At 34.0% G+C, this 19142-nt stretch overlaps 2 protein-coding genes across 2 annotated transcripts; one reads left to right on the forward strand and one right to left on the reverse strand.

The window, feature by feature from the left end:
* Nucleotides 1-10266: 10266 nt before the first annotated feature.
* Nucleotides 10267-11518, reverse strand: LOC121729879 (protein Mpv17). Its single transcript, XM_042118552.1, has 2 exons — nucleotides 11179-11518; nucleotides 10267-10966 (listed from the first exon to the last, which is right to left on the reverse strand). Exons 1-2 carry the CDS (start codon nucleotides 11371-11373, stop codon nucleotides 10610-10612), a joined length of 552 nt encoding a protein of 183 aa, XP_041974486.1. The 5' UTR covers nucleotides 11374-11518; the 3' UTR covers nucleotides 10267-10609.
* Nucleotides 11519-15024: 3506 nt separating this feature from the next.
* On the forward strand, nucleotides 15025-18844 carry LOC121729878 (dnaJ homolog subfamily C member 5). The gene is made up of 2 exons (XM_042118551.1): nucleotides 15025-15737; nucleotides 18430-18844. The coding sequence occupies exons 1-2, from the start codon at nucleotides 15158-15160 to the stop codon at nucleotides 18453-18455; spliced, it is 606 nt and encodes a 201-aa protein (XP_041974485.1). The 5' UTR covers nucleotides 15025-15157; the 3' UTR covers nucleotides 18456-18844.
* Nucleotides 18845-19142: the final 298 nt, after the last annotated feature.

Raw genomic sequence — 19142 nt, forward strand, 5'->3', positions numbered from 1 at the left:
AAATCTTCTTCTTCTTTTTATTTATGGCTCCTTTGTGAACACAGATTACTAGTATATATATTTGTAGATTTGTGAATCGCCAATGTCAGAGTGTGTTGGAGTAGACCATAGACTTAATAGGTTTATGGAGTAGACCATAGACTAACGGCGGTTCCCAATATTTGATCTATCTCTGGATTGGCCCTACTAGAGATAGGAATAGCTCACATTAGACATATATATTTTACATATATTTTATGTCAATTGTGAGCTATTCCTATCTCTAGTAGGGCAAAACCAGAGATAGATTAAATATTGGGAACGGCCGTTAATATATACTGTCGTATTATAGGTTTATGGAGTAGACTCTGCCTTAAAAGTTGTTTTAATGAACAAACAAGGGTATGTACGGTGAATTTATGATAATGTACGGTGTCTGTTGAAAAATCTATAACCTAAAACAAACACAAACATTTACGGATTAGTACACACACCTTTATAGGTTAAATTAGAAAATTAGATTATTCTAATTTTGTTAGTATGAATGTATTTACAAAGAGTTTCAATAAATGGAGTATTTACAAAACATAAAACAAATTTAAAATTGATAGAACGAGGGATCTTAGGAGGGAAGTAATCATACAATGAGGAACTATTTTTAGGACAGGAGAAAAAAATGTGATCAAGAGTGCCCTCGTCTAGGCCGCACTCACATAAAGAGCTATCTCTTACCCTAATTTTAGCCAGGAAGACAGGTGAGCAGCAGTGACCCAGTCTGATTCGGCAAACTGTTGAGCACACTGTTTTGCTAGCTTGTTGGAATTTGAAAAACCAAGGTTTGACTAAGATGCTATTTTGGACATCAAAGTAATGTTTGCCCTTATGTATGCTACTATTGGCCCACTCATTCTGCCACCTGGTATTCATGTGACTTTTAGCTAGGGGAATTAGATCCTGGTAGAAAACCTTATACTGACTAGGTATACCTGTTGTTATGGCGTCTTTTGCAAAAGCATCTGCACCTATGTTCCCAGTAATTCCGCTATGTCCTGGTATCCAACCCAGAACTACCTGGATACCTTCTGTATGGCACCTAAAGAGAAGCTGTCTTACATTCAAGACCAGGGGAAATTTACTTTTGGAGCGAAACTGGTTGGAGTTAATGGCCTCTAAAGCACTTCTGGAATCCGAAAGAATAATGGAGTTGTTTAGGCTGTGGGATTGAACAAATGTAATTGCCTCCAAAATTGCCAGGGTTTCCCCTGTAAAAACTGATGAATAGGAAGGCAATTTGAAACTCAAAACTACATTAACTTTCGGAATCCATACAGCCACACCAACGCAGCTGCCCTCCGAAAGCTTAGATGCATCTGTGAAAATAAGCAACCAATCCCTAAAGTGCTGATTTTAGTTGTCGCAAACCGGGATACCGAATTTCGAAAATACCGGGATACCGGGCCAAATTTAGGTCTAAGTAATACCGGTATTCATTTTACAAAAACCGGGATATTCGGTATTTTCGGTTTTGGTAAAATAAATAAAAAAACAAAATATGCTAATAGAAAAATGCGCCATTTGATTTATATTACGCTCTTTTTAATTACAGGTAACCATAATTATTAAATAAGTACTTAATAGTGATTAGTGAATTTCAAAAATATTCACATTTGGTATCTTTTATCAGCCACACTTTATACTACGACGTCCCTAAATGCCAAAATGTTCACGTGTGTTCTTTATATGCTCAAGAGTATATATTCTTTTAATATTTTATATATCCTATAAAATATTAAAAGAAGTTTAACTAACAACATAACAATTATCAAAGACATGTTACGATGAAAATACTATGAGAAATATCAATAATAGAGTCATAGCGTAATGATGCATGGTGTAATGAAGGTAGTGATGATGATGATTGCTACAATTTAATAACTGCATAATATACTTGCAGTACTTTAAGCAACGCCGAAATCCACAAACATGTCATGTCAAATCGGTACCTTGGGAACCCAGGGCATACCTTGGTGCGGAGAGGTTGCAAGAACTGCTGGTAAGCGTTGCCCTGATAGAGGCAATCCCCTATTTAAAGAGTGGGTGATCCGGAGACACGGAATACTCTCCTTTCATCTGACACAGATGCTGACCGGTCACGGCCGCTTTGGTCGATACCTTAGTCAGATCGCGTGCAGAGAGAGAACACGAGACACACCACTGCCTTGACGAGCTGGACACGACAGGGCACACATTGTCTGCATGGTTGGCCAGCGAAGGTAGTTGTTGAGAGAGCTAAATATTTGCTCATTTTCATGTTCGTCTTTAATGTACTTCCGTTTAGGATTGCTGCTAGTCCCGGTGAGATGTTGACGTGGTTGGGAGTGCTAAGACGGCTGTATGTTATACCCAATGTTTCGGTTGGATTTGACATAAAGAGAGGGATCGGCCTTAGTTTAATTTTCGGTTCCCCGTTTTGTCCGCGGGCTAGTAATTGTTGGGTTTACTCTAGGGTCGGCTGTGTTACAATTTCGGTTGAAACTGTCCGTTGTATTTCTGTGTGTGCCTGTGATTGTGTTGGCGCATGTATTTCTCCTGGCCTGTGGGTTGATGTGAAGTGTGTCTGTATGGACGTTGGGGTTTGTGATCGTGTGCGTTGTGTTTGATTTCGTGTGTGTTGTGTTGATGTGTTTGTTATTACTCGCCTTGGTGTATAGTTTAATTGGTTGTGGCCTGTGTATAACGTTGAGCCATTTGCTGTGGCTGCACTGGAGACAACTTTGCTAATGAATACCATCAACGGTTCTCTGGTGGCTTTTTCCTCCATGATGGTAGGGAGGCTTGCCTGACTTCTTTACAACTCCATTTCCAGTTGTATTTCTAAGTCAGACCTGTTACTACCAAACCTTGGGCATTCAATGAGCAGGTGGAATATTGTCTCGTCCTTTGCGGGGTCACAAATGCAGGAGGGGCTGTCTTTAAGGTGGAAACGATACAAGTATGCTGCGAATCCTCCATGACCGGTCATGGCTTGCACGTGTGTAGACGTTATTGTAACGTGCCTTAGTATTTCCCACGCCTTTTTAACAGTGGGGAAAAAAACTTTTGTGACCGATCCGGTTGAGGAGGATTGGTATCTTTCCTGCCACTTAACTGTTGTCTCCTCCCTTATTTTCCTCCGTATATAGGACATTGGCACTCTGTTGTAATCTGATGCCGTGTCTATGGTAAGTGCAGCCTTTTTTGCCAGTTCATCCGCTCTTTCGTTTCCTGGAGTACCCATGTGCGCTTTTAGCCAGAATAGCCGCACTTTTCTACCTTCCTCTGTTATAGCTCTTAGGTCTTTCTTCATTTCGATCGCAAGTGGGTGAGTTACCAAAGGATTTCTGAGCATGTTTAGTGACGATTTGGAGTCACTCATGATGTTAATTAAGCTTTCCTTTGATGTCCTTGCCAATTGGATCGCTCTATAGAGTGCATAGATCTTAGATTGGAAGACTGTATTGTGCGGTTCTAGGTGGAAAGTGGAGTGTCTGGTTTCCCGGCCGTTATTCCACTCACTCGTCATTTTGTTGTCTATAGTTAGGCTCAATAGCTTGATCTCATTTACTAATTGGATTCTAACGTCAGCCATGTGGATGATGGGGGTGTCATATTTTCGTTTATTTGTTATTAACATCGCGTAGGTCTTTTGCGGTGCAAAACGAAGTTTGTTTTCCAGCCCCCATTCCGAAACAATTGCCAAGATGTTATTAGCTATTTGTTCAATGGTTTGACTGTTATAACCTGAGATAACCAGCACCACATCATCCGCAAAGGCCTGTACATGTATGCCAATTCTTGCAAGAGTTTGCAGCAGCGAGTCGAGTATGAGGTTCCAGAACGTCGGGCCTGCTATTGAACCTTGCACACAGCCTTTCGTTGTCCCTCTCTCGCTCGTTGCTCCAGCATAATTCACTCTGATCTTTCTGTTTTGAAGATACGACCTAATAAGGCCGTAGATGTTTTTAGGGCAACCCTTTTTTATTAGTTGAACATTTAGAGCTGGCCACCACGCATTATCGAAGGCACCCTCTATGTCCAGTGTATTCCGGCACCCCCGCCCCCGGGGTCGGGTGGCTCGGCGTCCATGCCGGTAATAAAAGATACAAAAACTAATTAAAACTAAACTTACACCAAGACAGCACAATAATATACACTCACGACCAATACCAGATACTTCAACAGCAAAATTCGCTATATCCCGAAAAATACGCTATAAACAACAATTGAGAAAAAAACACTTGTTTAGCACTCGACCGAAAAAGCAGAGTCCAATCAGAAAATCCAAATTGCACTTTTTGTGACATTGACAGTTGTGACCATAGATAAAGAAAGTAATATAGTAGTTTTTTTTTCATGACTGTCTGCAGAATTTTTTGATATATTTGTGTATAAATGATGCCATCCCTGCCAATTGTTATGAGTTATGTATTTAAATTTATTACTAGCAAAATATTTATCGGACTTCTTGATACCGATATCATAACGAACATCGGGCATAAGAGTTAGAGCTTCGTATGAAGATTCAAATAAAGGAAAAGAAGGGGAGCGAAAAGTAGGAGCGTCCAAAGTCAAAAATTTACGATAGCTATGAATGCGTGGGGGTTTAGATTTGTGAAGCCAGTATTTATTATTATTGTAACAAAGTTGAGATAGAGTATTAAGTTTAGGAATTAAAGGTTGATTAAGAAATTGGTAGCAGCGAAGGAAAAATTTATCTGCCAGGTATTGTCGCCGGAGTTGGAGAGGAGGTTCACAACACTCCAACTGAAGAGCGTTTATCGGAGATGATTTCATAGCACCACAGATTATGCGTAAAGCTTTGACTTGTATTTTATCAATTTTTTGTAATCCACTCAAGTTACATGGCTCTAAAAGGAAAGTCCCATAATCTAATATGCTTCTTATCATTGCATTATAAATTAATTTCATTGTAAAGGGGTGGGATCCCCACCAAACACCGGAAAGACTTTTTAGCATGTTTAGGTTTCGCTCACATTTTAAATATACCCGTATGTATTCAAAATGTGCGTTACCATTCAATTTTGAATCTAAATATAATCCTAAAAATTTTACATTTTCCTTTACAGGAATTAGAATTCCATCATAAAAAACTGTTACAGGCGGAGGCATACGCATCCGTGAAAATAAAACCACAGAGCTTTTATCAACTGATAATTCTAAGCCGTTCTTGTCCATCCAGAATTTTTTATTTCTTTAAGACATTTGTCAGATCCCTACAAGCATCACGTATAGAATTAGAAATTATGTAAATAGCCTTATCATCTGCGTATTGTAAAAGTTTTATAATATTATTTAAGTCTAAGCATTTTTCTAAGTCAGCAGTGTATAAGTCGTACAATAAAGGACTTAAAACAAATCCTTGCGGAATACCTTTATGGACAATTCTCGTTTGTGTACAGTTATCTAAATTTAAAATTATAATTCTTTCCAACAGTAGATTTATGATAAAATTTACCAAAATTATTGGCACACCCAAAAGAATTAACTTTTTCTTAAAATATACATAAATTTACGTTATCATAAGCAGAATTTATGTCCAGAAAACATGCAACGACAAATTTATTACCAGTTAATGAACTGCGAATATCTGTGGTCAGAATGGCAATGTTGTCTATGGTACCTCTACCTTTCCGAAATCCGAATTGGGAATTTGACAGGAGGTTATGTTTTTCAACAAACCATTCTAACCTGTTTTTGGCTAAATGTTCAGCAATTTTTAATAATACTGAAGACAATATAATGGGACGATACGATGTGGCGGAGGATGGTGGTTTGTTAGGCTTTAATATGGGTATTACTTTTTGCATCCGCCATGAAGTTAGTATATTCCCTGATAATAGAATTTCATTAACTAATTTCAAGTAATACTGTAAAATTTCGTCGTTTGCATGCTCAAAGAAACTATAGGGAATACCATCTAGACCAGGAGAAGAGTCTTTTAAATTTTTTATCATCCCTTTAAGTTCGTCCAGAGTAAAAAGAGAGTTTAAGTCCTCGAAATTTACGTTCAGCATAGGAGAAGGCGAAAGACAGGAAACTGAAGGAGGAGCTAAGTTATCAAGAAAACTACTAGACAGAGATTCAGGAATGGGATAGAAGGAAGGTTTAAATGCTGACCTATATCATCTAATATTATTCCAGACTGTGGTAGGGTGTACAACTGGACTTAGAGATAGACAAAATTTTCTCCAGCTTGTTACCTATTTCTCCTGAATAGTTTTTTTGTTTCTCTTACACAATCAAGATAATGCTGATAGGTAATTATATTCGGGTTTCTATTATACTGTTTTTCACTTTCTTTCCTGTTCCTAATAGCAACTGTGCATTCTTGATCCCACCAAGGTCGAGATGGTGGATGATTAGATGATAAATTCTTTTTAGGAAAAGTGTCATCAGCTGCCTTAATGAATGCTTTGGCCAAGGCCTATTATTATTTAGTATTTTCTGATTTTATGTCAGGGAGGAATGGCAACTGATTTAAAAGTAAATTTTGAAATTTATCCCAATCCGTATTACTGTTTAAATTGTATATTTTTTTGAAGACTGATTATGAATAGGCGATTTATTACTGTTTCTACCTGGAAATGATATTATTATGGGAAAATGGTCACTACCGTGACTTGACTCCAAAACATCCCAGTGAAGAATAGATGAAAGATTAGGTGAACAAATGGATAAATCTGGAGCACTGCAACCTTCATGAGGAGCAGTATGACGGGTTGGATGGCCGGAATTAAGAATGCACAGTTGGTGGTAATCTACCAAGTCCAGCAATACATTCCCCCATGAGTTGTCTTTATGACTACCCCAAGCTTGATGTTGTGCATTTAAATCTCCAAGTATTACTATTGGTTTGGGTAATGAACTGATCAGATTATTAATGTCAGAAAAAATGTTATATGAAGGATGAGGTATATACAATGAAACAAAACATATGTTATTTACAGATGCAGCAATGATTGAGAAATCTGAGTGCACGGACGTAAAAAAAATTTTACGTCCGTGTCTGAGTGATGTGGAGGAAGAGACATATGATGAAATAATTGATGATGTTTGATGAGCAAGGCTGTACCACTATGCCCATCAGATCTATCTTCCCTAAGACAGGTATATCCGGAAATCTTAAAAAAAGATTCCGGTTTTAGCCATGTCTCTTGTAAGGCAAGAATAGATGGTTTATATTTATTAATAAGATATAAGATTTCAATTTTTTTGCTAATTGCGCTTCGGCAATTCCACTGTATTATGTGGTCCATTATTGTATGATGTAGTGTTACTATTTGTTTCTGTATTAAATAAAGCTACGTTGGACGGTGAAAAGTTAGCTGATAGTGATGTCATTAATTTGTTTAAGGCTAAGATAGTTTCTTGGATCGAATTAACGTCTAAATTAGGTGTAGGATAGGCTGATCCATTACTTCCTAATGGAGGATTATAATCCTTTACTAAAGTGTTATGAGCCCATCTATCATACCTATACTCCTGTCTAGGAGGAGATTTAGGTTGTTTAAAAATTATTTTTTTGTATGATTTTTGACTTAAACTACTATTATTTCTAATGTTGTTATTTACAGAGTTTGATTTTTGCATATTTACAGGTGCTGACAAAGTATTCGAGGATATAAGTACATCTGAATATAATTTCGAGACAGTTGGATGGAGTTTGGAGGCTTCGGAATATGACAAGCACCTACTCCGGACACTTTTTGTCTGTAGCAATATGTGAACCATGGCAAATACAGCAGTACACAGATTCCTCCTCCACTGAGCAATTTTCTCCAGCATGACCTTGACCACACCTATAACACCTAGGTGTGGATCGACATTGACTTTTTGCATGACCATACCTGCAGCAGTTATAACATTGTATGGTAGGAAATATATACAGATCTACAGGCAAAGCATTGTAACACATAAATACCCTTTTGGGTAATACTTGTCCATCAAAAGTTATAACAACCGACTCAGTGTTATTAAATTGAGTTGTTCCATTGACAACAGTTTTTTTCTTTAATCTTCTTATTTTTAAAATTTCCCCACAACCAAAGGGAACTGTTATATGATGTCCTCATCGGACCAATCAGCTGGAATCCCTCTGACTAAGCCTATTGTGCTGACTGGGAAAGAAAGTATAAAAGCTTTATATTGATCTGCACTTAATTGTTGACTATTTATGAAGTTGTTTGCATCCGAATAAACAGAAAAGGAAATAGTCTATTTCTAGCTATCTTTTTTATGCTACCATTTACAATATTTTGTACGTTATTTTTCTTTAAATAATGCCCAAAAACAATCGGATGGGTGATTTTGTTACTTTTTGTATATGAACTACATATGGGGTTGAGTCAGTTTCTTTATACATTATCCTACTTACCCTAGAATCAACTGAGCTTTGGTTTTTCGCGGTATTATCAATTGTCTGTGTCTCAGCTATTACATAATTTTCTTTACAAGTTACGTTGTTATCAGAATCGCTAGAACACATGCAATTAACATCTTTTTTAGCTTTTCTAGGATCGTTTTTAATTTTTTTCTTCTTAGATATCGCCGGACGTTTACGTGAATGCGTGGAGTACAAAGCATCTGTGTCCATACTAGAATCATTTGAAATTGTTACATTATGACCAACAGGGGGACCGTCCCCCTGGGTCGGGCTCCTCCATGATATACTTATGAAACCACAAAATAAAAGAAAACTTACCTAAATAAAACTTAACTACACTACTAAAAATAGAAAATATGAATAAAAATAAACTATTTAATTAACTATTTACATATAAAAATTAATTTTAAAATTTTAAAGAAAAAATACCGCGACCGCCTTATTCAAGTTCCCGCGCTTTCCTTCTTAAAGACTACTTCTTCTTCTTCTTTTAAAAATGGCCGCCTCAAGTACTTGTGACAAATGACAATCGAAATGTCTCTTTTTTTTTATTATGGCACTTCGGCTATTTAACGATGGCCAGTGTCAAGTAAAATCATAGACTTAATATATTTATAGGTTTATGAGTAAAATATGGCGGGGAAAAAAATCGTAAAAAGTTTACAAAATAGTAGTTTTTTCAGATCATCGTCAAGTCGAAAGTCTAGTAAAAGTCTAAAAAAGTAGTCAGTAAAGTCAACGAGTCAAGTCAGTTGTTTTAGTAAAGCGGTAGACCCTTTACTAAAACTCCACGTTTTAGAGGGAACACAAAATGGCACGTTCCTTGAAGTTGTATCACTTTCCCACACTTGTGCACGACATCGAATATTTAACGGTTAATATTCTACCAACATTACACATTAAAAACCGAAATAATACAATTTTAATTTTTAGGAAAATAAAAATAATACAAAAAGTCCCGGCAAAACTCTCCTCTTGAATCTTGACATTCGTTTTTTTTAAGTAAAATTCGAGAGCAAAGGCGCGAACGGGTTACCAGATGGAAAGCATCTACCCGCTCATGGACACTCGCATCATCAGAAGAGTTGCAGGTGTTGCGATCCGTTTTTTTATCCTTTATTATTTTTCAAAATCTTACGGATTATAAAAAGTTGGATGTTATATCCAAAAAAATTAAATCCAGAAATAATATTCAGAAAATTTATTTCCCAAATCCCATCAATACCTTAATAATTATCCTTGTCATGTTTCTCATTAAAACATTTGCAGCTACTTTTCTCATACAGTCTACACTGTACGTACTTAATTTATTTAAATTGCTATTTGTTATGTGTCATACTAAAAAACGTGTAAACACTCAAAAGCATCTTTAACACCTATTGTGGGTATTACAGACACAATAGATTTTCAATTGTTATGCGGCAGCCGGCTAGGCTGTCACTTGGGGATTGATGGGTTAAAAGTTAAAACTGAAATATGATCTCTGATTGTGATCCTTAAATCACAAGCTGTTGCAAGCATTGAGGTAAGTATACTATAATTATAATGCTACACCCATAGTCGCGACTCGCGGTCGCGAGATAATATTTTGGGCACGAAAGTCAGGTATTTTTTCTTCAATCTCAGAAAATTTATCAATAGTAGGTATAAAATAAGCAATAAAGAATGTCAAAAAAGTTTTATTTTAAGTTCCGTACAAACTACATTTACATATTTTTAAAATACTAGCTGTCCCGGTGAACTTCGTGTCACTTAAAAACCTTCCCTGGACTTCTACGAATATTTTAAGACTAAAATTAGCCCAATCCGTTCAGCCGTTCTCGAGTTTTGCGCTTAGCAACACATTCAGCGACTCATTTTTATATTATAGATAATATTATTCTAATTAAAGGTTTCTAAAAGCAGAACTTAAATATCATAAAATAATTAATGTTATGTTCAGCTCAAAATTCTGTTCAGAGTTATTTTATAGGCTCTACAGTAAAATTTTGTCACCATAATATTATAACCATAGTCTCATCTCCGGTCAAAACTAAAATAACTCTGTACATAATGTATTTAATACTTTTATTTATACAGTTTGCTATATCCCTAGATTGCGGATTCTTGGAAATCTATTGTTATTGCGGTCAAATTCGACGGCTTGGGAGTTGATTGGTTAACAATCACAAAACTACATAACTGCTTCTAATCAATAGCAATTGTTTTATTTGTTTTCCATGACAAGTAAGTATTCCAAAACAAGGCAACAGTTTGGACTAATAGCACTTGATAATGTAAAGGTACAAAATAAAAATTTAATAATTGAACAAATGGCCACACATAATAATTTGTTATCAACACATCTGGATAATTATTCTGCATTTCAGATTTTATTCTATCAATATCTTTACCTTGCATTAGACCTACAGAAAGCAAAATAAAAAATAAACACGTTGGAGCAAATATAACTTGATCAAAACATACTTTCTTTAGTGCAACAGTTTTACCACTTGAGCCCACATATTTATTTAAGGTGCCATACCACATACGAAGAGACGGTCCCTGAAAAGAATAATTGTATTACATAGGATTAAGACTCTTTATGGATTACTCAATATGTAAATCTTTAATATCTAATTATTACTAGAACTACTGGCTTATTGAGTTGTCAGACAAACATTTTTTGTGAATAATAAGATGTATAATATTGTAATTTAAAATTAAGCTCTAGAATCAAGAATATTATGAGGAGAACTTGATTCATACGTGCGTACCAAAGCAAAAAATCCAATAGACGAAAACTGTGCAGTCCTTTTAAAATCAAATTGTTCCCTTGTCCTTTTTTCAATAAGAGTCTGGGATATTATGTCACCTGTGCCCATTAACAACCCAGTTTGTACAGCTTGCATCAAAATAGGATGTTTGTGAAGCAGCTGATGGTAAAAATTAAAGATATTTCGAGCCCGCATCGTCGAGCTAGGATATTTATCAAGATTTATTATATATTTATTACTTCTTGAACTTGCAACTTGCAAGATTTTATTTATTTATTGCATATTATAGATCCTAACTTTATTTTAATTGCAATTTTTCAGATGAAATTAAGTACAAAACCTCAAAATTTAAGAAACACAAAAATCCTATTTATTTTTGAATTTGACCAAAATCTGTTGACACATGACTTTTTTTATTTTTATGGCATGCACTTAGTACATTGCCAATGACGAACGGGAAAAACAATGTAAAAATTAAATTATTACGAAAAACGAGGAATTTAGAAAAAGGAATTCAGGACAGGATCAAGAAAAAATATATATTTACAAAAGAATACTTCAAATTAAATATAGAAATATCAAATCTCAATATTATTATGTAATTTAAAATCAGCTAATATTTGATATACTTATAATATATTTTCTAGAATGTAATAAACAAATAACTGAAGTAGGAAAAGGAATTTTATTCTTTAACAATGAATCAAGGAAATGGGAACGGTTGTAAAGAGGACAAGAAAAGAATATATGGTTGACATCCCCAACCTCAGCACCACAGGCACAAGCCCTCTTGTTATTTATATTATATTGTTAATTATATTAAGTCTAGCAAGATGGTCTGGTGAGCAAGTGTGGCCAAGTCTTAATCGTGATATGATACTACTACATTTTCTATTGAAATTCATACTATAAAACCATGGTTTTGATACAATTTCGGATCGAATACTATAGAAATGTGCTCCTTTTTGTTTATGACTTTGATCAAATGACGATTTCCATGACGTCTCTAAATGAATTTTGGATAAAGTTAATAAATCAAGGTAGTAGATTTTGTATGGATTTAAGTCACCACACGTTAGTGCATCATTGGCAAGAGAATCCGCTCTAACGTTTCCTTCTATTCCACAATGACTAGGGATCCAAGCAAATGAAACTGAAGTACCTTTCTTGGTAACATCTATTAATAACTGTCTTATATCGAATATAACAGGATGTTGTTGTTTAATTTTAAATGGATTCTTGTTAAGAGCTTGAATAGAACTTAGAGAGTCTGTAAAAATTATAGATTTTTTAAGTTTGGCTAATAAAATATATTCTAAAGCTTTTAGGATCCCTAAGCATTCTCCAGAGAATACGGTACATTCGGGAGGGAGTTTAATTTTTTGGACAATATTGTACTGGGATTACTGGGAATGGAATACACCTACACCAACATGGCCATTAACATTACTTTTAGAAGCATCTGTAAAGATATAATGATGATCTTTAAATTGAGTATTAATTATATCATTAAATATTTCATTGGCCCTCAAAGAGTTCTTCTCTATATTAATGGTCAGAATATTTGGAGCGGACACAAGAGCCCCATAAGAAGAAGAAAAAATCGGTAATTTAGAAGAAGAATGAATAGGTGCAGTAAGAGATTTAAATTTAAAATAGCTCACAATTAAACACGGGCTTTGTTTATTTAACCAGTATGAATTTTCGGAAATATGATAGGAAAGCGTTTGAAGCTTCGCAATAATAGTATGATCATTGATCATAAAGCTGAAGGCATCGAAAGAGATATTTGTCGGATAAATATTGACGGCGTAAATGTAAAGGAGGATCATAACATTCAACCTGTAAAGCGTTGATTGGACTAGATTTCATTGCTCCACATATAATTCTGAGGCATTTACTTTGAATTTTGTCTAAAGATTTAAATCCTGATACACGCCCAGGCTCCAAAAGGAAAGAGCCATATTCTAATATGCTGCGAATCAAAGCATTATAAACTAATTTTAGATAAAATGGATGGGCACCCCACCATACGCCTGCTAGACATCTGAAATATTTACATTTTTTTCGCATCTATTTACAACTTAATCACAATGAGGAATTCCGGAAAGCTTTTCATCCAGTATGACACCTAAAAATTTATGATGGTTTTTTTGTGGAATGATCATGTTATCAAAAAATACTCTAACTTGAGGAGTTACGCACATTCGACTGAAAAGAACTATGGAGCTTTTAGTTGGGGATAAATCTAGGCCGTGGTTGTCCAACCAACGCTTAAGAAAATGCAAGGCTCTTGTTAGCTTAGCGGAAGCATCATCAACATTATTCCCTACAACATATAAGGTCAGATCATCCGCATACTGCGAAACATCAATATCCAACAACTCTGCAATGGCCAATGCTAAATCATAAGTATATATGTCATATAACAGAGGGCTCAAAACTAAACCTTGTGGTAAACCTTTGGTTACAATTCTTATGTATTTACGGCCATTATTATAGAAAATAATAGATCTATCAGTTAACAGGTTTATAATAAATGAAATAATTTTTTTAGGAATTTTTAGACGTCTTAGTTTCTGTTTCAATATTGATATAATAACACTATCATATGCATTAGAAATATCTAAAAAGGCCGAAAGAACGAATTTATTTGCGCTGAAAGCTAATCATATGTCGGTGGTAAAAGTACTTAAGTTGTCATATGTACTTTTATTACGCCGAAAACCGTATTGAGATGAAGAAAGCAGGCAGTTACTTTCAACGAACCACTCCAGACGGTTTTTGACTAAATGTTCAATTATTTTAAGAAGAACAGACGAGAGGGTTATTGGACGATATGAAGATGGGAGGGAAGGATCTTTGTTTGGTTTCAAAATGGGTAACACTAGTTGACATTTCCACTCTGATGGAATATTGTCAGATTAAAAAATTGAGTTAATGATTCTAAGATAAACTGATAAACTGTTTTCGTTTAGATGAGAAATAAATGAATAATAAATACCATAAGGCCCAGGAGAGGAATCCGATACATACGAAAGTACATTTTTTAATTCGGCCATGGTAAAGGAGGAATTTAATTCTGAAGACTCTTCATTTTCATCTATTGTAGTATTGTTATGAAATAGGTTAGGAAGATTGACTGTAGGAGGAACAAGCTTGTCAAGAAAATCATTTGCAATAGAACTAGGAAGAGAAACAGTATGAGAAGTATTGTATGCAGATTTGAACCTCCTAATAATTGGCCAAACAACAATTTTAAGCATTATTTTAAAATAACGATGTTAAAGTACTAAGAGAAGATAATAATTGTTAGTTTTTTTATGCAAAAATGCAGATTTTTTAATAAATTTTAGCTTAGGAACGAAGTTTAAATAAAAAACGCATCCTATTTGATTATTAAAAATAAAATTTTCATAATTAAATTATTGTGCTATGTCATTTGTATGTACCTACTACATGTTCTTGTCTTTTATATTCCAGAACACAAAAGTAACTAAAGTGCAGTAAATAGTAATGCACCTTTTTTACTTCGTTTTAATATGTAATTCTCTTTTTTGTCTAGCTACATTACGCTACATTACATTTTTTCGATTTAGGATCCTAGCTTTCTAATGTTATTCCACTTGACTAAATTTTTTAGGATCCTAGCTAGGACTTCCTAAATAGGACAAGTGGAATAAGCGCTTGGGGTCTGGGGAGGCTTACGCCAAAAGAATAAGAAGAAGAACTGTAGTCTGTGATTGTCTGTAATCTGTATTGTCTATGGTAGTTGGCTGTATGGGCAACGCTCCCTTTGCCTGTTCCGACTCCCGACCGAGACGAATTAAAAAAAAATGTCTATGGGAGTGCTAAGTGCAGTATGTGTCACGAATTTGGAAAACGATAAAATTAAAATCGTTACGTCTTGTTTGAGTAATAATTTGATAAAGAATCATTAATTCTGTACATTTTCGTCATTTACCACTAAGCTTTAAAGATGGACAAGAGGAAATTATCTACAGCAGGCGACAGTTTGTATAGACTACTAGAAGTGCCCAAAACCGCTACTGCGGACGATGTCAAAAAGAGTTATCGAAAACTGGCACTAAAATATCATCCCGATAAAAATCCAAACAATCCCGACGCAGCAGAGAAGTTTAAAGAAGTAAACCGCGCCCATAGTATACTCAGCGATACGACGAAGAGGAATATTTATGACAACTACGGCTCACTCGGACTGTACATAGCCGAGCAGTTCGGTGAAGAAAATGTCAACGCCTACTTCGTTGTTACTAGCACCTGGTGCAAAGCGCTGTTCATCGTATGCGGTATTTTAACGGGATGCTACTTCTGTTGCTGCCTATGCTGCTGCTGCAACTGCTGCTGTGGCAAGTGTAAGCCGCGCCCACCGGAGGAATCCGGCGACTACCACACTCTGGAGCGCGACGATTCGGACGGCGTCCAGCCGGTTACGAGCCAGCCGGGCAGCGAGGGTAGACCCGCGGAGCAGGCCGTGCCCATCGCCATGCCCGCGCCCGCCCCGCCGGGAGTCTCCGAGAATACCAACCTCAACACAGGTGGGGTCAATTATGGAATTTCACATTAACACTCTAGTGACTCATGCTTTAGATATATATGATTAATGATTATTGAAATATTTCAATTCATTGAGTCTTTCATCTTTATTGAGTACTGCTTTCAAAAAAAATTTTAATCCGCTGCAAATACCTATTCATTAGCTAATACAATATGGTAGATAATACCAATGTGTCTTATTTATACATTCAGTTTACATAAGAATTGATAATGATACAAAAGTAGGTGAAATCTAATCTTAGATTTAAGAACTGTATGTTTTATGACTGATACTGTTTATTAAAGAAACAATAATGATGTAGTTGATCTGTAAATGTGACATTTACAGTGTGCAGAGAAAGTATTATGAATTTCCAGTACATTAGAATTAGCAGCTTCCAGGAAAGATAGGCAGCTTCCTTATTTTCCATTTAATTGCTTAAACATCAAAGTTAGTTTTTATATTTAGTAATTATTTAGTATTATAGTTTCAGAATAATTGATATCACCCTTAAAGGTAATTCTTTCTCATACTTCTTGTTGCCTAATATTCTATTATATGAATTTGGGCTTTTGTATTAAATAAGATAATGTTGATAGTGAATAGGAATGAGTGGAATTTATTTTTGTTGAATATTGGTCCATAAACAGTATCTAATTTAGTTTTCTTTTTTTATATAATGATGTTACTCCAGAGAGAAATTGTTCATTGAGCAGTACTAATAATAACATAAAGCCTTGTAATAGGGACTCGCTTTTAATTCGTCACTTAGTATTACGCTAATGCACTATAATTTTAATATAAAATAATTTGTTTTTATAAAACAACGGCCTAGTCAATGGTCAACTTATAGATTTAAGAAAAATTTACTTCTCTTATCAATTGTAATTCGTAATAATCTATAACCTTATCTACCTATCAGTATAGAGAAAGTGTGTTTGTTCATTAGATTAACACAAAATTTACAATATTATTGTTGTTGTTTAAAAGTTTTTGCTAAAAGAAACATTAAGTGATTGTATAAAATATTTAATCTCACAGTAGTATATTATGTAATAATTAATATAAATATTCATTATCATGTGCTACATTAGTAGAACGAGTGAAATACATTTCATGGAATTAAATAGTTAAAGCTAGCATTCCAAATACATTATAATTAGGGCCATTATATTATTAATAATGAATTATAACATGATTAAAAATATTCTGAATAATAGCTATGCTTCAGTGGCATTTAATTGAATACAACGAACAACATTTAAAATGATTCATAAGAACTGATAAGATGAAATGCCAGAATTAAGTCTGTTTTATATTAGTGGCATAGAAGACTTTGCCATCTAAAATGAATAAAAAAACAACTTTATTTGGTATAATGAAATTTCACATCTTGTTTAAAACATTTTTAACAACAGAACAATTAAATATTTAATTACATTATTTCGTAATTGAAAATAACTTCAATGGCCTGAAAATTTGATGTATAACATTGAATAAAATTTAGATTTATTCAAAGTGAAGTTTGAATTATAAATCAGCTTAATTTTAATAACTGAACATTCAATAACTGAAAATTCAACAAACAGCATTTTAAATATATCTAAATTTTATTTTATGTTATACATCTCATACCATTTGGCATTGAAGTTATTTTAAATACGAAATAATTATTTTAAAATCACCAAAAAACTGGTTGCTTACAATCCATCACTTAGTCATATTACAATCTCGCAGTGTTTACAATCTTATGGTGACATATTATATGCAAATTCCTTGGAAGCATATTAGGCGAGGCAAGATGCCAGTGTTAGGTATTGAAATGTCCAAGATAATAATAATTATGATTATACGTCTTATAATTGCTAATAAAAGCAACTGTGTTGTATATTATATGCTAGCCCAAGAAAGCAGCTTTATACTTTTTGATCTAAACAATTTTTTATTGTGTATTGGTAGGATAAATATTATACTTTCCAGTCAAATAGTTGCTCTCTTTAGCAAAGTAAATTTTAAGTTAATTAGGCGAGGAAACTACATTTGGACATAATATTGTATTACATATTATTCTTTTCAGTATGGTTTATGAAAAACTTTAGGGTCAAATGAGTTTGCTTTTGTTTGTCCTTCTAATTTTTTAAATGAATTCATCTCTAGTTGTCCAGTTGAAATTTTAAAAGTGGCATAGGATGATAATATTGTATGAAATATTATACTTTATTAGAAGGCTTATTTTCAATTGAAGTTACTTTTAGATATTGACATAATATTATCAGCAGTTATATGTTAGCTTAAAAATATATATAATACATATTATATTATATGATTTACATCAAAACTGCTGGTCACCGGTTACTGCTACAAGCAGTGAAAAATGCAGTTTTTACTATGATTGTAATTTGTATTGTGGCTGTAGTTAATAACGATTATAAACCAAGATTCATGTTAAGAAAATACTAGTCAAATAGAATGTGTATTTATAAAGATCATGTTAATTAATAATGTTGAATTGTAATTACATACGCCATTAATATTTCGATCAATAAATTTCTGCATAAAAATATTTATCTATTACTTATTCTCGTATTTATTTCACAAAACTTTCTTCTCACAATTATTTCATCCGATTTAGTTATAAGCTTTACAATATGTTTCAACAGTTATTTATTTGTTTTTTATTTTTCTATTTGCAGGGGCCAGTATTCCTAAATACACGTGAAGTGTAACATAAACTTAATTAGTAAAGGAAAAGAGGAACTGACTACTTATTACCACCAACATACAACTAATAACTGATGTAAGCCTAACAAGCATTTTATTTTGTATGATATATTTATTATGATTTTTTCATTTAAGTATATTTCTTACCTGGAAATATTTAAATTAGAGATGAGACGGATATCCGGCAACTATCCCGTATCCGGCCTATCTGATGGCTAACTGCTAAATAAAAGTTCTGGATAAAAAAAAACTTGAGAGGTGTCAAACTAGGACACCCGGATGGATCGAGGTTATAAATAGGAGTCTATTTCTCAATACTAATGATCGCAATTTTAACCATTGCAAAATTCAACCTCAAATAAAACAATTAATTATAAGTTTCAAATTTCAACGCTATTATAATATATATCAATAATATTCTATTGTCAAAATATTAACTTTATTATTTTTGCTTTTTTTGATATTCTATTGTCTTTTATTGATATTCTATTGTCAAAATATTGACTTTATTATTTTTTAGACATAATTCCTGCGACAGTCTTAGATTAATTTAGTCAAATGATGACAGACTGGCCGTGTATTATTTGTCTAACAGTATTTCAATATAAAAAAACTAAACTATCAACGCCCTCTGCCCCTACCATACATGTACTAATAAAAAAGTGTCGTTACAACTTTCTCCGTC

This window comes from Aricia agestis, chromosome 8, assembly GCF_905147365.1.
Source record: "Aricia agestis chromosome 8, ilAriAges1.1, whole genome shotgun sequence".
In the NCBI taxonomy this organism is placed as follows: Eukaryota; Metazoa; Arthropoda; class Insecta; order Lepidoptera; family Lycaenidae; genus Aricia; species Aricia agestis.